Here is a 27,249-nt window from a genome sequence, read left to right on the forward strand (position 1 = left end):
AGGAATCCAGGAAGGCTCATGGAAAGCCAATCACTCTCCATTATCGGTGGAAGTGAACCTGCATCACCCTATAAACTTGGCTTCAATTCACTCTCCAAGTAACTAAACTGGGGAGAAAGGGAATTATCCACTGTAGCCAGGATGAATCAGATTTCAACAATCATCAATGATTTCTCCTTCAGCACAGTTCTGCTCTCCTGGCATTTGCACAAATATTGATTAACATAAGGATCTGAAGGCGTCCTTCTGGTAGCAAAGGAACGCTGAATGGTACACAACAAAAATATTACAAAATGTATTCTGATCTCATGGGAATTTCAATCATTTTATTTCATAGTAATGTAAAGTTGTTCTTTCTTTTGGAAAATCTGAGAAAATGAAAAATTAGGTCATTAGATGGGTAGCTGATCTTGGAAGTATTTGGGATGCACAGTAAGCTCCTCAATGCACAAGAGCAGATTTGAAGGTGGTGATACTGCCCTGCTTTGTATTGGTTGAGCTAAAATAGAGGGTACCAAACAGCATACTGAGTGTTACTGATTCACGCACTAGGAAAGTAAAGACGGCATCATGAGCGAATGAATACAGACCTGCATGGTGCGACTTAGAAGTGGAATTCTAACTGTTGGCTTTGAAGACAAGCTTTTTCCCTATCCTATTACCCTATTAACTAATGGCTAATATGCTAAATGGTTAAATTATAAAAATCTGATATCACAAAAGAGGACAATGAATAAATAAAAATAATTTGAAAGAGAATTAAATCCGAAAATTACAAGTATTGTGATTTTTTTTTTAATTTATAAAACATACATAGAGGCAGGCATTTAGTGAAGTAAGCACAAACTAGATGAGCCATAATCCATATCAAAGGGCTTGGTTTGAGTCCCAGCTCCTGCACCTGCAGTCCAGCCTTAGCCTTCTGCTAATGCTTACCCTGCAAAGCCGCAGATAATGCTGCAAGTGCCTGAGTCTCTGCCACGCGAGGGTCGGGAGTGAGTGCCAGGCTGCTGGCTTTGGCCTGGTCCAGCTCAGGCCAAATGAGGGGTGAACAAATAGATGGAAGACCTCCCTGTGTTTTTCTCTTTCAAATAAAAAAGAAATGAAATTTTAAAACAATACACAGTTTATTTAACTAAATGGGCCTCTATTTTTGACTTGTTCAAAGCATTCATTCTGTTGTGTGTGGGGAGTAAACGGGAACCCTTTGTACTTTCTGTTCAATGTCATTGTAAACCCGACATTTCTTTAAAATACAGTCTTATTCAAAATAAGATTCTGGAGTTTTTGACGAACTTTTCAGACAGTTATTGTCTCCACCAGCTCTGTCAGTGTTAGAAACTCCTCAGGAACTCCGCCCTTGGCGAGAGGGCGAGAGGGCGGGCGCAGGGGTGCGTACCTCTTTGGCGACGGTGTGCCAGTGAAGGTGGGTCTCACAAACATCCATCCTCTCCTGGTGTAAGAATTTGCACTTGTCAGGAACGAGAAGGGCATCGCTCACAAACTCACCAACTGGAAGAAAGGTAGGAAAAGCACTTTGTGTCATTCCACCTGCATCACAGTGGTCTGACTTCATGGCAGTCAGCAAGCAAACGTAGGTGAGACCGACGTCAGAGACGTGGCTTTTCAATGCTAAGCATCTGATCGAGACTGCCGCTTCAGGATAGCTCCTGAAGCATCCCAGTTCCCGGATGTATCAGCGTGTTCTCAACACGTGAGCAGTGAGGTCTTTCTTCAATTAATTTGACTTCTGGTTATGAAATTAAATACTGCTTAACTAGAGAATTGACTATGATTCAGTTACAATGAGGGGAAGAGGGTGCTAAAACACAAAAATTGACATTGCCTAGGTAATCACCTGAACAGAATCCACATAAACCATTGCTTTTCATCTTGAATTAGCTACCCTTATTTGAATCAGCTTGTAAGCAACATAATGCTTAGATTTTTATTTCCTAAGCAACACAAAAGCTATATAGGCCCATATATTTTTATATCTAATAGAATACACATACATACAATCAAGTCAATTATGACAAATTTTGTCATGCTACAAAATATGCATAATATGCAAATCATCCATACATATCACTAATACTATGCATAAAATATTACATGCATTCATCCATGAACTCATATTCTAATAATGGTTTACTGTGGTAGTCTGTTTTTAGCATCACTTTCACATAGAGTAGGTCACAACTACTTATTGATAAATGAGCTAATTTAATGTTACAAAGATGAAAAGAAGCACTGCCTCAGGCCCCAAATCCGCTTAGGTGAATTTAGAAAGCCTCAAAAACACAAATAATTTTATAAATTAGCTTGAATAAATGAGTAGAAACATATAATACACACAAAAAATTGTAGGTCCGGCGTGATGACCTAGTGGCTAACTCTTTGCCCCAGTGGGCACTGGTTCGTATCCTGGCTGCTCCACTTCCCTTCCTGCTCCCTGCTGGTGACCTGGAAGGCAGCAGAGCATGAGCCAAGTCCTTATGACCCTGACCTTCCTGGGAGACCCAGAAGAAGCTCCTGGCTCCTGGTTTCAGATAGGTTCAGATCCAACTGTTGTGGCCACTTGGGAAGTGAACCAGTGGTGCAAGATCTTTCTGTCTCTCCCTTTCTCTGGGACATGAACTGTGCCTATAGGGATTGCTGGCATTGCAAGTGGTGGCTTTACTTGCCATGCCACAACACCAGGCCCATGCAAGTATTTTTTTTTTTAAACAAAAAACTTTTTTTTTTTTTAAATACAAATGGAATGAAAATTGATTCCCATTGTTAGGATCCTTTAATGCTCCTTATGTTACATTTTAGAAAAAAAATGGCATATGGCATACTGTGAAAAAAAATGATTTCTGTTTGCTGGTGTGTAAACAACCTGTTTTCCCTGCTTCTCAGTAGTTGTGGATTTAAATCTGTTTTCCATTCCTTGCCCCCCAATTTGTGGTGGCTTCTTGAATGGTTTCCCACTTTCATAGTCTTACCACATTCATTTTAAAGGGCCTTTTACCATCCTTCCATCTATCCATCCATCTATCCACCCATCCAACCATCTATCAATCCATCCATCCACCTATCCACCCAGCCAGTAGTCTTTTCAACCATGCATGCATCATCCATCCACTCACTCATCCACCCACCCACCCATCCATTCAATGTGACGTTTTGAGTAAATGGGAGATATATTTTCCTCACCCCATGAGGTTTACGTGCACTTTTTAAAAGATACTTAATTTTTAGCTACATCACTTTCAATCTAGCTCCCTGACTGTGTGCTTGGCAGAGTAACAGACTATGGCCAAAGTTCTTTGGCACCCTCACTGATATGGGACACCTAGAAGCTCCAGGTTTCTGACTTTAGCCTGGCCCAGTCATAAACCATGGTGGCCATTTGAGTAGTGACCCAGAAGATGAAAGATCTTTCCTCTCTTTCTCTCCTTCTGCAACTGTGTCTTTCAAATAAATAAATATTTTTCTAAGAAAATTCTTGTGTGTCTACCACAAACATATTAAGATAGTTCGTGATACAGGGTTATCTATTTTAAAAAAGTGACATGCAGACATAAATTAAGCCAATTATATGGTAACTCCCCTGTCATTCTTAAATATTTAGGATGACTGATGATACATTATGGTGTGTGTCACAGGTAAAAGAAACTATGACACAGGCAACATAATACCCCCAAAGGCTGAAGGTGGGAAAGGGGCAATGAACCCCAAGCACCTACACCACATCAGTGGTTGATGCTGCAGCTCAATCAGTGCATCCCAGCACAAAAGAGCTAGTGACCTGCCTCTTAGTACAAGACCTCCCAGGGACATAATCCCTGCCAAGCAACCAGTATAGAACCCTTCTACTCTGGGAAGTTACAAACCAAGTTCTATAGATAAATGCAAATCAGGAAGAAATAACATCTCAATGAAGCAACTATTGCTACATTTGTCCTTTAGATAGAATGATATAAAACAAAAACCAAACAGAACCCCAGAAGAACCAGAGCATGGAAAGGGAAGTTCATCTCTGCCAAAACTCTCCCACCCTTCTCAGACGGATTGCTCAGGGTGTCTGAGGTCAGGCTCTGGTCCCTAGCTCCTAACAGACAACTGGAAAGCTGTAGTAACCCATCACAGCGAGCCAGTGTGATGCCTGCCTAAAGATGCCTGGCTTAGAAGTTAGCTCTGGTCAGCTGCTTTTTGTTTTGTTTTTTTTTAAATGTAAACAAACAAAAAAACCCCACTATGTGATGCCTTTCCATTCTACAAGCAATTATTGGAAGAATTAAACTCCTGACCAAAGGCTATTTATATTAAATCAGTTGGTGACAGCATTAAGAGACGTATGACACTTTCAACCTTGGCCTGCACCAGACAAACGGGGGAAAAAACAAAGCCAAACCCATCTTCTTTCACTTGCTTTAGTGTGTCCAGGAACAGATCACGATACAAAGTCAAAGCCAACTGGAAAATCTTTACTTTAGAAAAATGTAATATTTGCAAAGGCACATGCACTGGAATAACTGCCCCCCTCCACATCTTTAATAAAAGGAGACTATTTTTTTTTAACTTAGAAACAATTTATTATTATAAAAACCGTCCTAAGTTTCTATTATCATACATCACTAAGAAATGAGTTCTGACACCAAGACTAAATTTTTAAAGGATTAACACTGGTTATTTCATAAACATTCAAAACTAATGGAAATAATGGAAAGTATCATTATACCTACACATTAAAATTTAGCAACTGAAGTCATTGTACTTACACATTAAAATATAATTTTAGATGGTTTTTTAAAATGGCTAAAACACACTAGAACATTAGCCATCAAAAATGTAAGCAAATGAGTTACAAAAATCTGTTAAAAACGTAAAAGAGGCAAAAATGTAATTTTTTCACAAACTGCTTTAGCTTAGCATGGTTAATATTTCCTCATTTTAATTCTAATAAAAATTTTCAAACTACATGAGGACAAGGAATATACGGGGACATTGTATTTCCTAGCTTTGTTGTGGGCTTGAGCTGGAACTATGTACACTTTCAGTTTTAAAGCAAAGCTCAGTCTACCAGGTTTGATTTTTCATGTCAAAAAAAATTCCTAAGAACTCTAGTGAAGGAGACGAAAGAACAAGACAAAGTTTAAGGAAAAATTGAGCTGCTGTTTATACTGAATTTTAGGAAATATGCCACCATGTAGTTTTGTTGTTGTTGTTGTTTATGCAATATGTACTTTCAATGAACTTTTAAAAAAATCCTTTACCTGCACAATTTTAATAAGTTTTGTGCTAACAAACTTATGTTTTATTTTCCACAAATTTTATGAGGAACCCTTATAAACTAGATGTGTTTATGGATAACAAAACACTTGGTTTCTTCTTTAAATAATTTTAATATTGCATTTAAAACACTCACCTAAGGACACATACTTTCAAACTGAAGCAGAGTTTTCAAAGTTAATGAGCAAAATCTGGATTTGATTTCTTGGCAAGATGATCAAGGGTGGTGGCATCAAAAGGGACCCTGCATGCCTCCATCCATGGGCTTCTCTGGTGGTCTTGTAGGACTGTCTACCTCAAAATACCTCATTGTGCAGTGAGGAGAGAAAAAACAAGTCAAGTGCTTGCCTAGAGAGCCAACTGGCACTGGATTTGGGCTGCAAATCCAGGTCTTCGTTCTCTCCTTCCAACTGTGTTAACTCAACCCTCTGCATTCAAACTCTAGACAAAGTGGCTTATTTGGCCAATTTCCTTGGCTTTTGTAAAAGCAGATTCACTTTTAGACTGTGAATTACTTTGTTATCTACAATGTGGTAGAATTGACAACAAAACTGGACTAGCAAGTCATATAAAACAGTTGGGAATATATTCAGCTTCATTGAACAGAATGTGTGCTAAACAGTGGTTTAGGCACACCATGAGGATTAACTGTGTCACTTGAAGAAGTGATACTGGGGCTAGGTTGCTGAAGATTTCCTGTAATACCACCTGGGACCAGGCTAATCCTGTTTCTGAACTGCCATCCTTTTCATGTTGGCTTGTGTCGCCATGTTTTGTGGGCACAAAATAGCCAACAAAATGTCACATTCTATGTCCAAATTCTAGCAGAAATAAGGAACAGGCTGAGCCCTGGCAATTTCCTGCTTGCTCTTCCTGTAGTGGAGCTCTGCTGGGTTATCTGGGGAGACGTCCTCTCAGAGACACACATCACGCATGCCTTCACTGTTCTCTGCCCACTCTGTGCTGTAAGGCAATTTGTGGAAGTTATTTTCTGCTTAGCTTAAACTCACCCTGAACACAAAAGTCTAGAATGTGCCTGGAAATGGACAACTAGGTACAGAACAGAGTCTTGTGCACGGAGAACGTTTCTCATTTATGCTGCTTTTCCAAAGAAATTCCAGGAAGAAGACAGAATTAGGAATATAGATTTTTCAAGGCACAGAGACCTCAGATTTTAAACTGTTCTTTTTAAAAGGTTTCTATGAGATAGTGTATATTAAAGTAGAGTTGGCCAGAGTTAGGAGAAGGAATGAGCCCAAAATGTTTGGATTTCTGCCCTGGGTATGTCCTCCCTTCCTTCTCTCCTAAGAGTTACTGAAGGGGGCAGGTACATGGTGCCAAGTTGGGATGCCAGCCTGCCAGAGCACAGCTCTTCTCCTGATGCCAGCTTCCTGCCAGAGCATACCCTACACAACAGCAGGTTAAGTTGAGTCTCAACCACCCGTGTGTGCGAGCAGGTGAAGGTCCCAGGTCCTTGATCAGGCCTGGCCGCCACACAGCCCTCGGGGATATCTGTACAAAGGAAGCTCCATCCGCCTGCCATGCTGTCTCTAGAGCAAGCCTACAAACATTTTCTTTAAAAAAAGAATTGAAGATGACTGAGAAATGGCAAAATCTCTGCTTCCTCATGCTCTGGGTCTAGATCTGGCTGTGAGCATGCTGTGTGGATGGCTTCAGTAACTCTAAACTTTGTGCCTCTCGCTACCCTGAATAATTCAAGCCTTCCCCATCACCCTCAGAACTCTAAATGAGAGTTACACGATCTCATTTCATTTCAAGAGTAGAAGGTAAGACTGAGAGGATACGTGACCAGGTAAGGTTATACTCACAGTAAGCACATTGTAGGCCTGAATTACATGAGTGAATTATCTACACAATACTCAATTTGGTGCTCAGAACAAAAATATGCAGTAAGTTATAATTATCATTTTTACCCAGACATTCATCAGCCACTGCTGTTTCTCAAATTCATACTAATCTTAGTAATAAGAGCCATAACAACTACTTTTCTTTATTTCCTAAGGACCTACAGAGAAGGATGGGTTTTATCTGCATCACATCATCACTACCCAGCTGCAGCCTAGTAGGTTTATGATGTGATGAATACGTAACGGTGGTCATCAGAGTGGAACACTGCAGAATTGATGAGCCAGAAATTAATCCTTTCAACTTTTGTATTGAGGGTTGGTCCTAGCTGCAGCATTGCTTTGAGTGAGGGGTTGGCAAATCAGCACTGAAATGTGGAGCTGCCGTTAAGCACTCTCACCACTCCATCCAGGATTTAGAGCCACATGGAAGACAAGTGTGGTTTTTCTCAGCAGAGCGTTCTTAACCTAGAGGTCATGAGAGGCAATGGACATAATCGAGATGGCCCAGATCATGATGAGAGCAGTAGGAAGATTTTGAAGGTCATGTGAAGGTCAGACCTAAAGGATCAAAGAGAGAATCATGCTGGATCTAGCTTGATCCTAACCCAGTAAGCTGTTAGACGATTTGTGCATATTGCAAGTGAAGTAAGACTAGACAGGACTTTCCTAAAATTTTTCCCATGGGTGTACATGTACGTAGAACATCCCAGATTTATGTTTATTAACCTACACGTCTACTCTATTCATAGCAGCATAACAACTACAGAAAAAAAATGCTTATTCACACATTTTCTAACCATGTAAGACTCAGTCTACTAATACTTTTTCTTACTGCTGGTATTCTGTAACTTTCACAGGTGAACAAAGAGACTAGGATAATTTTTCTAGCAGGATCAAGAAATGGCAAGAAGATTGCCAGATGTGGTCCAGATGTGTCTCAACCAGCTTTCCAGGCAATTTCACTTTTAAGTGAGTTTAATACAGAGTGAGCAGTTTTGGGGTCACAGAGAGGACACAGGAATGACATATCTCTTTGAAGAGCAAATGCTGCCATCAACTTTCATTTCCCTGTCACTGTTACCACTGAACAACTGACAGAGGGATTATTCAGATAAAGGACCACTTGTTGGACGGGAGAAATAAAGCAAGTCAAGACGATCTGAAAGTGCGAGTGAAAATGAAAAGTATAACTTAGATCCTTTCTCAGATTTACTCAGGTAATGGACTCCAGCAGCAGATGCCTACCATGAACATTTACAGAGATAAGAATAAAATAGGTAGAAAAGGAACAAAATAGTCAGTTGTTACCAATCTTGTGCCTTTTACATGGGCAGGTTAACAATTTCAGCAGCACTGTGCACATGAATGAAAATGAAATAATTAAGAAGACAGATGATGAGAGGCAGAGAGAAACCTCCGTGGGTGTGAGAATTTATGAAGAATCCATGGGAGACAGTAGGATGATCCATGGAATAATGGATTATAACTGGAGACATCAGGATGGCTTTTAGCACACTTCCAATAAAAGGAACCAGGGTTCCTTGGAGATACTGATGACAACACAGGTTAAAAACAGGTAAGACGAACCTAGATCAGCTTGCGAGAAAAGCAGTAGGTCCAAAAGGCACAGAGGTCAGCTTAAAAAGGGGGTTCCCAAAGACTGTGGCTGCAACAATTGGAGCAACAACACAGATTATAGTAGTCTTAGATTACAACTCAAAGCACAAAATAGAAGACCATCCATCCAAATGACTGAATATGTAAACGCATGTGACCTATGAGACAAACCTGGGCAGAAGAACTCCAAATAAAGCACACAGCTTCTGACGTCATGAAGCAGAGGCCAACCTTGTACTCTACTATGTGCTGGGCGTGCCATTTTCTCTCAAAAAGTGCAGTTCGCAAAGCAGAACAGATTATCGAGCATGCACAGCCTGAGCCAGATGGCCAAGTTCAACATCAGGGGTGCGAGCCGAGCTGCTGACATGTATCCTTGATGTGAGAGGACAAATGGCTTCTCCACTTCTGTGACCTGCTTTCTAAAATATATATATTTATATAAAAAATACATATTTTATATATATAACATATATATATATATATATATATATATATAAATGCCAAAGCACAAGAAATTTTCAGTAGAGAGGCAACCTACAAAACACCTAGCCAAAATTTCATCAATCTGTCATTAAAATCAAGGAATGCTTGAGGATCTGTCCTGGCCAAGAAGTGTCTATGTTTATGACAACTAAGCATAACATGCTTTCCTGAATGGAATCCTGCAAGAGAAAAACGACACTAGATAAGAACTATGAAAATCTATGTAAACTATGCATGTGAAATAATAATCATGGCTCAAACTGATGTATTAATTTTTCAAAAGATTTATTTATTTTTATTGCAAAGTCAGATATACAGAGAGGAGGAGAGACAGAGGGGAAGATCTTCCATCTGTTGATTCACTCTCCAAGAGGCTGCAATGGCTGAAGCTGAGTCTATCTAAAGCCAGGATCCTGGAGCCTCTTCTGGTTCTCCCATGCAGGTGCAGGGTCCCAAGGCTTTGGGCGATTCTCAACTGCTTTCCCAGGCTGTGAGCAGGGAGCTGGATGGGAAGCAGGGCTGCCGGGATTAGAACCAGCACCCATACGGGATCCTGGTGCATTCAAGGCGAGGACTTCAGCCGCTAGGCTACCACGTCAGGCCCTGATGTATTAATTTTAACACAATACACCAGTTGCTGAGATGTTTTCAATAGAGAAAACAAATGGGAACTCTGCACTATCCCCTCTATTAAATGAAAGCTATTCTAAATAACAACAAAGGGGCGGTGCTGCGGGGTAGCAGGTAGACACCACCTGCAATGCTAACATCAACAGTACATTTCTCAGCTGTCCTGCTTCCAGTCCAGCTCCCTGGGAAAAGCAGCAGTAAGTGGTTTAAGCGGTTGGGCCTCTATCACTCATATGGGAGACCCAACAGAAGCTACTGGCTCCTGCCTAGGCCACTGTGGCTGCCTGGGATGTAAGCTTGCAGATAGAAGACCTCTCTTTCTGTGTCTCCCTCTCTTTGTAGCTCTCACAACAAATAAAGTTTAAATAAATTTATTGTACAAAGATAAATTTAATTTGTTGATGTCTGTGCTAAGGGATGGGTCTGAAGAAACCTCCCCGAGGGGTAGGGGTCCAGTTCAGACAGCACCTGCACCACACTTGGCTATTCAGATGAGGGCTTCTCAAGCTTGCAGGTACACAAGAATCACCTGGGGATCTTGTTAAACTGCATCCTCTGATTGGACAAGTTTAGGGTGGGACTGCAACTGTTTTTCTAACAAGCTCCCAAGTGATGCAATTCACCTCCTCTTTCAGCTAGCAAGGTCTATTTAAGAAAATCAATCATACCTGATCTCATTAAGACTTTCCGAAGTTACAGGCTATTGCATTTGTAGAATGACTTTTCCCTTTTTTTTTTTTTTAAAAAAAAAATGTATCTATTTTTGGTGGCATAGTAGATTAGATTTACAGAGAGAAAAATACACAGAGAGAAAGATCCTCCATCTACCAGTTCACTCTCCCAATGGCCGCAACAGCCACAGAGAAGCCAGTACAAAGCCAGTGTCCAAGAACCTGCACTGTGTCTCTCACACAGGTGTAAGATCCCAAGGCTTTGGGCCACACTCCACCATTTTTCCAGGCTATAAGAAGGGAAGTGGAGCAGTTGGGACACAAACCAGTGCCTGCAAGATAAAGATTTAGTCATTGGACCATTTTGCCAGATCCTCCTTTTCTTTGTGATTGCGGTAAAATACACATATCATGAAATGTAACCTCTTAGTCACATCTAATTTTACAGCTTCAGTAGTGTTACGTACATTCATTGTGCAACCATCACCACCAATCATCTGCAAAACGAAATCTCTGCCCGTAAAACATGACCTCAGCAATTCCCTTTTCCCCAGCCTCTGGCACCTACCATTCTATATCTTTTTAACATTTGCCTACTTCAGGTAACACATATTGGTGGCCTCATGCAGTATCCATTCTATTGTAGCTGGATCAGTTTGTTCTTTCAAAAAAGAATGAACATCTTACACACCTTCTTTCCATTCCCAGGCCCATGTCCTGTCCCACAGATTCGTCATCTTAGTACCACCTTTAGAACTAAACACATTTTGACATATCTCTAGGGGCCGACTTGCTCCTCTTTGGCCACTGCTCTATTATAGAAGATATAAAATGTGGTAGAAAAGAGTTCTGTATATCAGGACAAAACAGAGTGGCTAGGCAGATATAAACACAGTGTTCTATACCGTTTAAGGTAATGTTATAATGTCTCCTAGTCAGTGATGTTCAAACAGGATGAAGGGTCAGAGCAAGAATTAAAATCTAACAATCTGGTTTAATTATAAGATATTATACCTCTACTAAATTGAGTGTTATTACATATTACTCTGGAAGGTTTGATCGAACTAAGTTTGGCTTATATATTCTCTACATTTGAGAGAAAGTTTAGCCCAAAGTAATCTTCTTACATGATGAATGGTACCCTAGCTTGAGAGGTAAGCAAACTGCAATCTGATCTAAAAGTGTATCTTTGTAACTAAGCAACTGAATGTCAGCCAATCACAATTCTGTTAATGGCAGGTTGACAACTGTTAGATCATGCTCAAATACATGGCACGGGCTTCATGGCACCGTGTTTTATAAGGCAAAAGCCCACTACAAACAGGTTTTTTCTATCATTTTCTTTGATCCAACTGTAATTGTACCCAGTGTAAATTGGGGCATTCTGATCCAGCTTCATTCTGGAACGATCTGGAATAATGCTGGTTCTTACAATCCTTTCTCATGTTGATCTTTGTTAAATCTAAGTGTTATCAGTTTTTCTTTTAACATCACCTTGTTTCATGTAAGAAATGAAAGAGCCAAGATACAATCTTGCACCAAGAGCTTAGAGTGTTCCTTTCCAATAGAAACATAACGCAAGCCACATATGTGAACTTAACCATGCTTTGAAATACAAATCAGGAAAATTAACTTTTAGCCATATAATTTATTTAACTCAGCACATACATTCTAAATTTTATTTCAACCTGCAATAAATGTAAAATTCTTAGTACTAAAACAACTTACACAATTCTTTTATCAAACTAATGCATTGATCACCAGTGTATATCTATGCTTACAGCAATGTGAACTGGTTCCACGGGCAATGGGCATAACAGACTTAGGGTCAGACACTAGAGAGTAGAGAATATTTTTAGAGGAATGATGAGTACAATACGGACACAATGAAGATACGGGAGAGAACTGGACTCTGTTGAGACTGCATATACATTTTATTCTAAATGCTAACATAGTATTTTATATTTTGTTAATTGAAAAGTATACAACTGGTATATATTATCACATTAACCCTATTAGTCAACAGACTGCCCTTCCTTTCTCTTTTCCTTTTTTTTTTTTGCAGTTTAGTTCCCCAGTTAATTTGTATTTGTAGGCATGTGATTGATTTACATACTAAAAGTGAAATAAGGTTTCGGCTCTCTACAAACCTAGTGAAACATACTCAGTTTTATCTTGTGAATTCCGAGAGATGAGCTGAAAGGTAGATACACTAGGGACAGCCCTCCGAATTCTCTGTTTTCTGAAGATACATATATCCTCCAGCCTGCTGCGGGGGCCTGTTGGGCTACATCCTCGCCTTGCATGTGCTAGGATCCCAAATGGGTGCCAGTTCACATCCTGGCTGTTCTACTTTCCATTCAACTCCTTGCTTGTGGCCTAAGAGGGTAGTAGAGTATGGCCCAAGACCTTGGGACCCTGCATTTGCAGAAGAGACCTGGAGGAAGCTCCTGGCTCCTGGCTTCAGATCAGCTCAGCTCTGGCCATTGTGGCCACTTGGGGAGTGAACCAGCAGGTGGACAATCTCTCTCTCTGACTCTCCTTCTCCCTATAAATCTGCCTTTCCAACAGAAGTAAGTAAATCTAAAACAAAACAAAACAAAACAAAACAAAACACCACAAGCCCCCCCCCCACCTATTTCCTCACTGCTTGTTTTCTCGTAATGCCCTCTTTTCATTCTGCTTCACTTAAAAAATTCAAAGACTGATAGATTATACTGATGCAATTAGTTAAAGTTATATGTGAGGCTCTTTAGAAGCCACATAATTGCTAACAAATACTAAGCAGGATGATGTACAGTGAGGCAAGTGAACCACCAGTCATTAACAAAACCTTAAATTACAGGGCGAGGTCAAAATACATGGCATCTTTTTCCATACAGCATACCCAGAAACACATGTGTGAGTCAAGTTATAATGGACAGGGAGTCACGTTCACAGATAAGCTTTTCACCCAAGATGTGGACTGTCACTCCTAACTTGTTCCTTCTAATTTATATCATCACACCTTGCTCCAAAATTCTGCAAACTACAACTCTTTCCTTCAAGGTCAAACACGACAAAGGGATGAGTCTCTTCTCTGGCATCACATGCCCCAGCTCCTTTACCAAATCACTTTGTTCTTTAGTCTTTTCTAGCTTCCTCAGTCCAGATGGCATCTTTCTCAGTTTTCTATCTGAAGCTCATCATTCGTCCGGCTCACTGACTCTTCTTCCAATAATTCTAATTATAAAGCAAGACTGTCCTCGACTCTGCTTTTACAACTTTCTTAAATCTATCATCCACATTTAAGGATTCAACAATGTTTTCCACTTTTTCCATTGTAACTTGCACTTGAAGTTCTAGATAGCTGATCGATGCTTCCACTTTGGAAGTTTTACTTTTATCAAGTTTATTGCTACAGATGTAACCAACACTTATCAAGTTTATTGATTGCCAATGTACCCAATAGTGGGAACTGTAGAACCCCAAATTAACTTTTCATTGTTGAGTTAAAATCCTGTGAGGAGAAAAAAAGAAGATGAAAGATGTCACTGTATTTAACAAAAGATCTAATCGGGAATTCATGAGAATACAGTACTTGAATTGCTACAGCCCTTTCACTAGGAATTTCAACAGTGCTATGTGCTCCTAAAGGTCCAGTGACACACTGTAAAGGGATGAAAATGCTGTCACTATATCAAAAACAATAACCAGAGATGAGGAACAGCTATCTACACCATTGAAAATGCAGTCCACACACAAGATTTATGGAGTTCAGTACAAATCACTTTTGGAAGTTAATCACACACCTTTGAGCTATGTTTAAAAAAATCATATTACCTTCTCTATAGGGGTACAATCCCAAACAAATTAGCATCTTTCTCTTACCACACTGCTTGTGGATGTCCAAATCACCCCCTTAGATTTGTAAACAAGGCTGTTTCGTTATTGTAAATCAATTTGCCAAGGCTTATCATTCCTCAGAGAGCTGAGATAATTAGATTCCCAGACTTCTAAGGAAGAGGGCATGTGCAGGATGATAACTGCATTAAGGGCTCCAAAAGGAAAATCCCCAGCTACTCTTTAGCAGGAAATTTGCGTTAAAGAATTCTGATCCACTTCCGTAATACAATGATGTATGATAGCCAATGAGTTATTTGTCTATAGCTGCTGCTATCACAAATAAACCAAAAAAGTCTGTGATCATGGAACTAGATAACGGAAAAAGCAATTCATTAAGTATCTACTACAAAGAAATAGTAGATATTAATAGCAAAGAGAATCCTGTAATTTATTTATAAATGGCCACAAAACAGAATAAAATAAAGCAAAATCACTTAGAAAACATAAGGTTAAAGAATATATCGATAGTTTGAGACTCTCTATTAAAGCTTTCCCCAATAAGGTGGACATAACAGCCATCTCCAAACGGACAGGAATCCCAGCTGCAGAGCAGAATGAAGGCAAGGCTGCTCTCCAACCTCAGTAATTTTCTTTCATCACTACAACCTCAGTCAGAGATGTAAATGGAGATTTCTGCTCCCTTTGCTACTTTTCTGCTTGATTGAATTTGATAATGAAAACCTTTCACTCAAAGCGCAAGCGTCATTCAAATTTTGCACACCAGGCAGAGAGTGAACGCATTTGTCCAGATACAAAATCATTTACATGTGCACCATTACCAGCTGCAGTACATTTATGGATGCAGAAGTCCATATTCTATTAAGCAATAAAGCAAGCCATCCAATGAAGGTGCATTCAGGCTTCAAACACCTTCAAACTAAAGTCTTCGGTATGCATGGTCAGGCCTGCTTTCCCTTGCCAGCCCCGCTCAACCAGAAAACCATGGAGCAGTGCCAAAGCCCATTCCATTACCCCAAAGCCTTCCAGGTCAACAATCCAGAGGCACATGAAAAGTCCAGCATCAGTTTACCTCTCCAGGGAGCAAATATTTTGAAGAGCAAGCATTCCAAGCAAGCAGAAACTCAGCTTAAGCTCAACTTAAGCTGTTTTTCAAAGCAAGGCCTGGCCACTCGTAGAAGATACATAAAAAGTGTGTCACGAAGACATTTTATATTCAACAATCAGAGATGAGGAAACGGTGAGGAAGGCTTGTAATTACACAGAAGGTTCTCCAATCCAAATAATGTATATTTTTTTCAATGAAATCTAGAATGATGTCTAAAATACACATGAAACGCACCGTAGTTAGGATTTGAATTGTTTTAACTTGGATATGTTGTGTTTTTGGGAAAATATGGAGGAAAGACTTTAATTTTTGCTAAGACTATATGGATACCTGAATTGTCTCAGAAGGAGTAAATGATTTACCATTTGGGGGTCAAAGGCAGACTTTCTAACAATGTCAAACCAACGGCCCCAGAAGCTCCATGATCAAAGCTGAAGGTGACCCACTTAATGATTAAATGAAATGTATACTCAAGGTCACCCACAAAGAAGGAAAAGGAAGCACGAGCCCATTCCCTTTTTTGGCTTGACTCTTTCAGTTACTGAAGTCACATGATAATGTTACATATTCATTTCACTTGTTTCCTATGTTCAAACTGTCTGGGTAACTCAATGCCATCTTTTTCTTTTCTTTTCTTTTCTTTCTTTTTTTTTTTTTTGCAAGAAATAGGTCTATTTTCTTTCTATCTTACTTTCTTTCTTTTAATAACCTTACATAGTTGATTAGGATACAAAGGGTCAAGGGTTACAGAAAGTGGGTAAGACTATTGTTTCCAAACTAATATCATTTTTTTTTAAACCCTGTATCTCAGATCAGGAGAGAAACAAAGGGAGAAGCCCCACCCAGCCTCCCATCCATCCCAGGTCCCTGGTGTGGGGTGTGCTCCAAGGTCCTGCTCAAGCAGTTTTGATAGTTCAATACATTTGAATTGCTGCCAATCCTGCCGTTCCATGCACTATTACATCTATTCAGAATCCACTGGCTGACACAGTCTCTTCATGGTTGGGGTTCTGAGATCAGCAGTTCAGTTGGAGGGACCTCCAAAGAAACTTCGTCTGAGGTGATCCCAGACCTGATTCTTGTGTGTGCTTGCCAGTACAGGGTCCATCCATCTGCAGCCCCAATCAGCTTTTCTACATGCTGGTCCTTGCAACTGCTGGGTCAGTTCTGTTTCCAGCCCTGTCTTCCATGAGAACGAATGGGTGGTTGCAGTACAGTCCGATCCTGTCCATTTCATAGTCAGCCCTCACACAAACCAGTGGGAGCTGCAGCCTAGTTAGGGCGACTCCCCATAATCCCCATCAGGCCTGCCCCCTACCCTGGTTCCCATGCTTGCAACTAAGTACCGCAGACTTGTTCAGTCTGTCCCACATCCCATTTAGCTCCCATACATGTCAATGGGTGCTGAAGCCTAGCTCAACCCAACCAGCCCTACCATCCAGCCCACGCACATACTGGCAGGTGCCTTTCTGTCTAGCCAACCCTGTCCCAGTCCTGGTTTTCGTGCTCTCCAGTGGGAGAGGTAACCCAAAAGGGAAGTGCCCACTATTTCCCTTCTAGGCCACTCCTACTCCTGGAACATGCATTCCCCAGGTGGTTCTGGAGTTTAACTTGACAGATTTAGCCCCCAGTGCCAGCTTCTGCCAGCTGATGCTGCAGCTAAGCCCAAACAACCCTCATTCACTCTGATTTATGCTTGCACCGGTAGGAACACTCAGCCCAGCCTGGCTTTTCCCTGATCTAGCTCACATAAGGCCCACAGGTGTTGTAGCCCTGCCTGGTCTGGTCTGCACCCAACCCAACTCATGCTCTCTAGTGGGAGTGGTTATCCAGCAGGGGAGCCCACATTCCCCTGCCTGCTCTGCCCCCTCCCTCCATGGTTCTCGCGTGTGCTGTTTGGGCTTTGGGGCCAAATCCAGTACAGTTCACCCCACCTTGGCATTCTGTAAGGTGCACTGGTTTGTGTTACAATCAAACCTGGCCTGACCCACACTCAATTCTGGTGCTTGGATACACCGGCAAGTGATATGAACTGGTTAAGTCTGGTCTGCCCCTGATCTATGCCAATGTATGACTGTGGGTATCTTTCTCTGGCCTGGTCTAGGTTGCTCCTTATCACAGTTCTTGCATTCACCTGCAGGGACTGTGTCCCAACAGGGGAGTTTCCCAAGCTCCTCCATCAGAACCTTTCCCTATGCCAGATTTTGCACATATTGGTGGATCCATGCACCAGTCCTCCTTGCTGGCCTTAAATCCATTTCAGTTCTTACTGTTGGATGTTTCAGCACAGCCAAGGCTCGTCCATACCCAGACACTGATCATATATGGCTCAGTAAGTGCAGAGACCTAGCCTAGTCTATCTTACATCTACCCTGGTTCTCCAAAGCACCAGATGGTCTTGGTGTCTAGCCTGGCTAGGTGTACCCAGCCCCAGTTCACACTTGTGCCAAAGGAGATTGCAGCCATATCCAGAACAGAATACAACCCCCACTGTGGTCCCTGCACTCTCCGGTAGAAACCCCAACCCAGCAGGGGTGTACTCTCACAGCTTACCAACTGAGCTTATTCCCAGCCCCAGATTATGCACGTGCCAGTGGTTGCTCTGACCCAGTTGGCTTAGCTCCTCATCTGTCTCAGCCTTTGCCTTCGATGCTGTAGCCTAGTGTCCCTGGCTCATGCAGATCAGTCGGTGTAAGAGCCTAGTTTGGCAGGACCTGTGCTCCATCCTGATTTCTGTTCTTCCTTGTGAGTTGAGGTTTGCTTGGCCCTGCCCAGTCCACCCCCTTCCAGTTGCAGCTCAGCCCACCCCACATCCTATTATAGGATGCACATAAGGGTGCTGCTGCCTAGACCTGCCCAGACTGTTGTCGGTTCCTTTACCCGTAAGTGATGGCAGGTTCCATGGTCACACCTAGCTCAGCCCATCACCAGCCCAGGTTACAAGATAACCAGCGGGACTTGTACTCCCTCAGGGTTTGGTCCAAATTTCCCCCACAGAATCTACCCCCAGACATGGTTCTTTTATGTGCTGGTCAGTGTCTTGACCCTGCCAAGTGTGACTTGTCCCTCGTTCTACCATCCAGTCAGCACTGGTACCTAGCCCTGCCAGAGAGGACCCATCCATAGGTTTCGTGTGGACTGGTATGTGGCATTCAGTGATGCTCTATGCTAACAGCCCATTTCAGGATTCCCATGTGGGCTGGTGAATCAGTCTGGCCCAAATAGATCTTATGGACTCTCTCCTCCAAACCACCAGGTCTCAGTCCCCACACCTGCCAGAAAGTCCTTGTCCGCGTTGCTGGGAATAGCCAAGAATTCATCCCTCACCTACACTCACACTGGCCTTATCCATGGATGTCCCTAAGCAGCAATCACATATCCTGAAAACCCCAGAGCTTGCCGCTGGGTGACCAGCAGGCAGAGCCTGGCACCACTTGGCGTGCTAGTCACCCAAACTTAGGACTCGGTCATCGCCTGTCTGCAGTAACTTTGGCCTGAGTCCAAAGCATTGGATCCAGCCTAGCTGGGGCACCCCTACAGCCACCACACTGCAGGGGGCTCTTTTTGCCCCAACCGCACAGGCGAACACCCAAAGCCTTCTTTTTTAACTTCCTAAAAGGAGAGAGCTGGCTTTTTATGTGCTTTTCGAAAATGTCCATTTAAAAAAAAAAAAAAGATTTACTTTATTTGAAAGTCATTGTAAGAGAGCGAGCGAGCGAGCGAGTGAGCAGGGGGGAAGATCTTTCCATCCATAGCCACAATGGTCAGAACTGGGCAGAACAAAGCTGGGAGCCAGGAGCTTCCCTTGGGATTCCAGTGTGGGTGAGGGGTAGCAAGGACATGGGCTGTCCTCTGTTGCTTTCCCAGGCCAGGTGCTGGATCAGACTCGGAACAACTGGGACTAGAACCTGTGCTGTAGGCAGAGGATTAGCCTGTGACATCATAGTGTCAACCCTGGAAAATGTGTAGTTTTAAGGAATTCTCTTTGGGGGAAAAAGGAATTGATAAGACTGAAACTTATTGTTTTACCACGTAAGCATAAAATGCTTTTTTGATAGCAGTTCTCATTTGCAAATGCACATTCATCTATGACAGCAACAAATGACAGGTATGTTATTCTAGATTTTAAACACTTGATGACATCCTTTCACCATTCTTTACACACGAAAGTAGCTATTTAATTGGAATTCCTACTTTAGAACAGTTTTTGGTGCTTTTGTCCTCCAATGATTTAATTCTCACTTCTTCCCAGTTACATATTGTAGTGTAACTGAAAGATCTTCACACCAGGAAGGGAAGATGGCCGACGTAGGAGAAAGGCTATGAGGGAGAGTTCAGTGAGAGAAGGTTAGAGTGCTGCAGAGGCAGCGAAGAGGAGCGGCAGGAAACCGTAGGGAGAGGTCCGTGAAACTCCCTGGGACAGTGTGGAGCCAAAAAGTTCCACACAACTCGGAAGAACAACGAGAACGGAGCAGGGCAAAGGTAGAGAAGCCGACATCCCACTCCAGACCTGCTGAGTCACCTTTGAGAGCGGCCTGACGGGAGACGCGGCCAGCTTGGAGACAGGGAAATCGGAGGGATCGTCGCCGGCGGAATTCTTCAACAACAGCAGAAGCAGACTGCAGCAGCCGGACTTTGGTGAGCTGGGGATTAACGTGGCAGCCTCCGCATTCCCCACCCCCTGCTGAGGCTCCAGCCTCTGAGAACACAAGGGGCGCAACCTGAAACTGTCAGGTCTGTGCCTTGGGAACAGCGGTGCGTGTTGGTGGCTGAAAAGGTCCCGGGAAAGCGCCTCAGATCTTCCTGCGCTAAGTGGGCCAGTGCATCTCAGCGCGCGGAGGCTGCTGGTGGGAGTCTGGAATCCCCGACACCCTGAAACCCTGTGGGTGGGCGACAGCACCAGGAGGACTCTGAGCGCCGCGCCGGGCTGGGCTAGGCGGTCCCGCCTGCAGCAGCCGCCTCCGTAGCGCAGGAGTCAGGAGGGTGCTGAACTGGGAAGTGTAGCGCTGTGTGTCCCTGACACGCAGATGCCACTCCCATAGTGTGAACTGTCCATTCCTCGCCTCCCACCCCGCAGTCCTGAGTGTAGGCGACACACCGGGAGAGCTCTGAAATCTCCTGTGCCACACTGGCACTGTGCGATCCCGCTGAGAAGTTATTTTAACAGGGCGCCTGGGTCACACCTCCTCTACGGTCCTGTGAGGAGGAGCCACACACACACCACGAGTGGTGGAATCACTGCACAAGAGCCACGCCCAGAAAGTGCCTCAACCACAGTCTTGTGTGTGGGAGACACACCAGGCGGGCTCTGAAAAACCCTGCAGTCCCTGACAAGGAGAACGCAGGGAGAAAGCACATAAAACCTTCTACGTCCTGTGGATTCCCGTGCAGGGGGCGCGCCCAGAGAGCACCTCCATCCCTCCACGCCCTGCGGTGGCACACCTGTAGAAGAGGTGCCCAGAGTGTGCCTGGAATCCACTGGGCCCCCAAGGTGGTGCTCTACAGCCCCGGGCCCTGAGAACGCACCAACGGTGCCTTGAAAATTACCACGCCCGGCAACACCACGCTTGCAGGCTCCAATCTCTACAGGAAAGCACCTGACAGCCCCTCAACACACGGGTCCATTTGCCTTACCAGAATACACCAACGCAATGGGAAAAACCACTAGAAAGAGCTGTGCTCCAGATGAAAGAGCCAGCACCCCACCAAACATGGGCCAAAAGCCATTATCAATATCGGCGATGCGAGATGAAGACATGGACGTGTTACCAGCAAAGGAATTGATGAAAATAATGCTAAAATTTCTCAGAGACGTGGACACAAAGCTGGAAGACTACCAGAACCGCATAATCACCGAAATACAACAAATCAAAACCAAACTGGATGCCCAAGAGAATAAAATTGAAAGCCTCATCAACAGAATAAATGCGGCAGAGGAAAGGATCTCTGAAACAGAAGACACACAAAATGAAAGTGCCCAGCGAATTAAACAGCTAGAGACAAACCTCAGCAAAACTAATAAAATGATGCAAGAGATGAAGGATTACCTTAGAAAATTGAATATTCGGATCATCGGCCTCCCCGAGGGAGTAGAAAGAGAATCTGGGATGCAAGCAGTGCTTGATGAAATTATACAGGAAAACTTCCAAAACACTTGGAACACGAATCCACCCCGCATACAGGATGGACAGAGAACTCCCAACAGACATGATCCAAAGAGATCTTCACCCAGACACACGGTGCTCAAGTTCTACTCCAATGAAGACAAAGAAGGAATCCTGAGACAAGTACGAAGTAGAGAAAAGATCACATACAGGGGAAAACCCATCAGAATTACTGCTGACTTCTCCGAAGAGACCCTACAAGCAAGGAGAGAATGGACAAAGATCTTCCAAGTCCTGAAACAAAACAACTGTCAACCAAAAATAATCTACCCAGCAAAGATCTCATTTGTATTTGAGAACGAAATCAGATACTTCAATAGCAAAGAAAAACTAGAAGAATATGTCTACACAAAACCAGCCCTGCAAAGTCTCCTTAGAAATGCGCTAGTCCCGGACAAAAAGGAGGCAAATCACAAACAAAGTTGGCAAATAAGAAGGTCTCCAAACTAAAGGCCGCACAAACAAGACAACTACATAGGCAACAACACATACACAACACAAACACATGGCAGGGCAAAATTGCAACCTCTCAATTTTAACTCTCAACACAAATGGTCTAAATTCACCAATCAAAAGACAGAGATTAATAGAATGGATCATCAAACAAGACCCAACCATCTGTTGCCTACAAGAAACGCATCTAACCAGAAAGGATGCAAAGAAACTGAAAGTGAAGGGATGGAAAAAGATATTTCACGCTAATGGACGAGAAAAAAAAGCTGGGGTAGCTATCCTAATTTCAGACGAGATAGATTTCATTCTAACTAACATCAAAAGAGACAGGGAAGGCCATTTTATACTGGTGAAAGGAATGATCCATCAAGAAGCAATCACCATCATTAATGTTTATGCACCGAATCTTAATGCACCTAGTTACGTAAAGCAATTACTTACAGACTTAAGGGAAGACATAGACACCCGCACAATTCTTGTAGGCGATCTCAACACACCTCTAACAACAATGGACCGGTCTACGAAACAAAAACTCAACAAAGAAACAACAGAGCTCACACAAACAATAGAACAACTGGACTTAGTAGACATATATAGAACTTTTTATCCTAAGGCCACAGACTATACATTCTTCTCAGCGGTGCATGGCACCTTCTCCAGAATCGACCACATGATAGGACATAAAGCGAATCTAAACAACTTCCAAAACATTAGTATCATACCATGTACCCTCTCAGACCACCATGGGATGAAACTGGAAATCAACAACTCAAAACTCCCCAAGAAGTATACGCACTCTTGGAAATTGAACAATATGCTATTAAACGAACATTGGGTCAGAGAAGAAATCAAAGATGAGATCAAAAAATTTATGGAAACCAATGAAAACTCTGATACAACATTCCAAAACTTGTGGGACACCGCCAAAGCAGTGCTACGAGGTAGATTCATCGCAATCGGAGCGCATGTCAAGGCCCAAGAAAGACGCCAAATACAGGAACTAACCTCACACCTCCAGGATCTGGAAAAACAGCAGCAGAAGAGTCCCACGCACAATAGGAAACAAGAAATCATCAAAACAAGGGAGGAGATAAACCAAATAGAAATCAAAAAAACTATACATAAAATCAACAAATCAAAAAGTTGGTTTTTTGAGAAAATAAACAAAATAGACACTCCACTGGCCCGATTGACCAAAAAAAAACAAGAGAAAGTGAGAATTAATAGCATTAAAGATGAAAAAGGCAACATAACAACAGACACTGCAATCATTAAGAAAATAATTAGAAATTACTACAAAGAACTGTACTCCCACAAATTTGAGGACCACCAAGAAATAGAAAAGTTCTTGGACTCCCACCACTTACCAAAACTCAGTCCGGAGGCAACTGCAGAATTAAATAAACCCATAACCGAGGTAGAGATTGAAACAGTCATCAAGGATCTCCCAACGAAAAAAAGCCCAGGCCCAGACGGCTTCACTACAGAATTCTACAAAACATTCCGAACAGAACTAACCCCAATCCTCTACAAGCTCTTCAAAACAATAGAGGAGGAAGCAACCCTCCCAAACTCATTCTATGAAGCCAACATCACCTTAATCCCAAAACCGGACAGAGAACCATCAGAGAAGGAAAACTACAGACCTATTTCTCTGATGAACATTGATGCTAAAATTCTCAACAAAATCCTAGCCAATAGAATTCAAAAAATCATCAGACAGATCATTCATCCGGATCAAGTAGGATTCATCCCTGGGATGCAGGGATGGTTCAACATTCGGAAATCCATAAATGTTATAAACCATATCCAAAAACAGCAAAACAAGAACCACATAATAGTTTCAATAGATGCAGAAAAAGCTTTCGACAAAATCCAACACCTCTTCATGCTAAAAACTCTAGCCAAAGTAGGCATAGATGGGAAAATCCACAACATAATCAAAGCAATTTATGAAAAACCCAACGCCAGTATCATACTGAATGGAGAAAAGCTAGAACCCTTCCCACTGAGATCTGGAACAAGACAAGGGTGCCCGCTATCACCACTGCTATTCAACATAGTCCTAGAGGTACTTGCAGAGGCCATAAGACAAGAAAAAGAAATCAAAGGCATACGTATAGGAAACGAAGAAGTCAAGCTTTCACTATATGCAGATGACATAATCCTATACATAGAAAAACCAGGAGACTCAATACAGAAACTGCTAGAACTTATACGAGAGTTTGGCAGAGTGGCGGGGTACAAAATTAACGAACGAAAATCAACAGCCATAGTGTACGCAAATAACACCAAGATGGAAGAAGATCTAACCAACAGGATACCATTCAAAATAGCAGAGAGAAGTATGAAGTATTTGGGAATAAATCTAACCAAAAGCGTAGGAGACCTATTCGAAGAAAACTACAAACTATTTAAAAAGGAAATTGAACAAAACCTCAAAAGATGGAATAACATCCCGTGCTCCTGGATAGGCAAAATCAATATCATTAAAATGTCTATACTACCACAAGCAATATACATTTTCAATGCAATTCCAATCAAATTGCCCAAAACATTCTTCACGGAACTGGATACAATGATTCAAAAGTTCATCTGGAAGCACAAAAAACCACGAATAGCTAGAACCATCCTGAAAAATAAGAAGTCAGCAGGGGGAATCACAATCCCGGACCTCTGGACATACTATAGAGCAGTGGTTATCAAAACAGCCTGGTACTGGCACAAAGACAGAAAGGAAGATCAATGGAATAGAATAGAAGCACCAAAAGGGAACCCACACAAATACAGCCAATTAATCTTTGACAAAAAGACCAATGACAGCTCAAGCAAGTGGGAAGGCCTCTTTGGTAAATGTTGTTGGGACAACTGGCTGATAGCCTGTAGAAACAAAAAAATAGACCCACATCTATCACCATACACTAAGATCCAATCTACATGGATAAAAGACCTAAACCTACATCCAGAAACCTTCAAACTCTTGCAAGAAAATGTAGGAAATACCCTGCAAGACCTAGGAGTAGGTCCCGACTTTCTAAGAAGGACACCAAAAGCAATAGCAGTTGAGAACAGAATAAACAAATGGGACCTCATCAAACTAAGAAGCTTCTGTACAGCAAGGGAAACAATCAACAAAGTAAAAAAGCAACCCACAGAGTGGGAGAAGATCTTTGCACACGATATAGGCGATAGGGGGCTAATTTCCAGGATATATAAAGAACTTCAAAACAACCAAAAAACCAAAACAAACAAGCCACTCAAGAAATGGGCACGGGAAATGGGCAAACATTTCACAAAGGAACAAGTCCAAATGGCAAACAAACATATGAAAAAATGTTCCAGCTCCCTAGCAATAAGGGAAATCCAAATTAAAACATCGATGAGGTACCACCTAACACCAGTAAGATTGGCCCACATAAACAAGAACACCAACGACGCTTGCTGGCGAGGATGCGGGGAAAAGGGAACCCTACTCCACTGCTGGTGGAGCTGCAAATTGGTACAGCCTTTATGGAAATCAGTCTGGAGAACACTCAAACAACTCAAAATCTGCATACCATATGACCCAGCAATAGCACTCCTAGGAATATATCCAAAACACCTGTTTTACGACAAACCAACATGCATCCCTATGTTCATTGCAGCACAATCAGTAATTGCAAAAACATGGAAGCAACCGAAATGCCCATCAGCAGAAGATTGGATAAGAAAGCTTTGGTTCATCTACTCCATGGAATACTACTCAGCTATTAAAAAAAACAAAATGCAGTTCTTTGTGGCTAAATGGGTACAACTGGAAACTATAATGCTAAGGGAAATGAGCGAATCCCAAAAGATTAGATACCACATGTTTGCCTTGATTTAACCTGTAATTTTTTGTTTGGTTGTTTGTTATTTTTTTTTTTTTTGAACCTGTCATTGATACTGTCTCAACCCAGATGTTTCGAAGAAGGGAACTTGCATTATTTTTAACATATTGTTTACCCAATACTATGTCAATTAATTCCATAATGTTGTATATTGATACTGTGGCCTCGTTGGGGCTTTTAACTGACTGGATCTTTACTCTGTTAGACCTATTTTCAGACCATAGAAGGTCTCCCCAAGAGGCCACTGAACTTATCTGGACAATAAGACGCTGAACTTTATGCTAGGCATGTGTCTGCAAGCAATGAATCTCAACCGAACTTGAACTATGGTTATGCAACAAGGTGGAGGAATCCACCATGGGGGGAGGGGTATGGGAGGGGTGGGGGGAATCCCCAGCGCCTATGAAACTGTACTACACAATACAATGTAAGCAACAATAATAAAAAAAAAAAAAAAAAAAAACTTTTATCAAAATGCTATTTTAAACATAATGACCAGAATAATTCAATTAAAAAGTAAAATGGAAAAAAAAAAAAAAAAAAAAAAAAAAAAAAAGATCTTCACACCATGTGAGATGGTTAAAGGTCACATTTAATAGTATTATGCAAGAAAGTTAATATTTACGTCAAAGTATCCAAAAATAAAGTTTACATTTAAGTCCAAGTATCTAGATGTCATCTAAAACAAGAAATTAGTAAACTTGACAATCTTATTCTGGTAATGCCAACTAGCTATCATTAACTCACACACACACACAACACAAAAAAAGCATTTGATTCTGGTGACAAACCAGTACAAGGTCTACTTCCACATTACTAGCAGAGTCCCTGAACTAAATTCATTCAAATTCAATTCTTATGCATGAAATCAAGCATGCAGATTTTAATAACAGTAAAAAACAACTCCAGGGCACAACACAGTAGCATAGTGGCTAAAGTCTCGCCTTGAACGCGCCCGGGATCCCATATGGACGTCTGTTCTAATTCCGGTGGCCCCGCTTCCCATCCAGCTCCCTGTTTGTGGCCTAGGAAAGCAGTTGAGGACAGCCTAAAGCCTTGGGACCCTGCACCCACGTGGGAGACCCAGAAGAGGCTCCTGGCTTCGGACTGGCACAGGTCCAGTTGTTGCAGCACTTGGGGAGTAAATCAGTAAATGGAAGATCTTCCTCTCTCTCTCTCCTCCTTTCTGTACATTTGACTTTACAATAAAAATAAATAAATCTGTTTTAAAAACTTTATCTTTTGCCTAAGATGGTATTT

The 27,249-nt window shown here is 42.1% G+C and overlaps 1 protein-coding gene across 10 annotated transcripts in view; it reads right to left on the reverse strand.

The window, feature by feature from the left end:
- LOC121156772 (amyloid beta precursor protein) overlaps nt 1-27,249 on the reverse strand; it is a 248,055-nt gene that overhangs the window by 136,701 nt on the left and 84,105 nt on the right. For all 10 annotated transcript variants that reach the window (XM_040980686.1, XM_040980688.1, XM_040980685.1 and 7 more), the window contains one exon: nt 1,400-1,512. In XM_040980686.1, coding sequence (XP_040836620.1) covers nt 1,400-1,512 — 113 coding nt within the window. The remainder of the gene's footprint in view (nt 1-1,399; nt 1,513-27,249) is intronic.

Source organism: Ochotona curzoniae, unplaced genomic scaffold (genome assembly GCF_017591425.1).
Source record: "Ochotona curzoniae isolate NIBS_2020 unplaced genomic scaffold, NIBS_Ocur_1.0 contig_3498, whole genome shotgun sequence".
Taxonomy (NCBI): Eukaryota; Metazoa; Chordata; class Mammalia; order Lagomorpha; family Ochotonidae; genus Ochotona; species Ochotona curzoniae.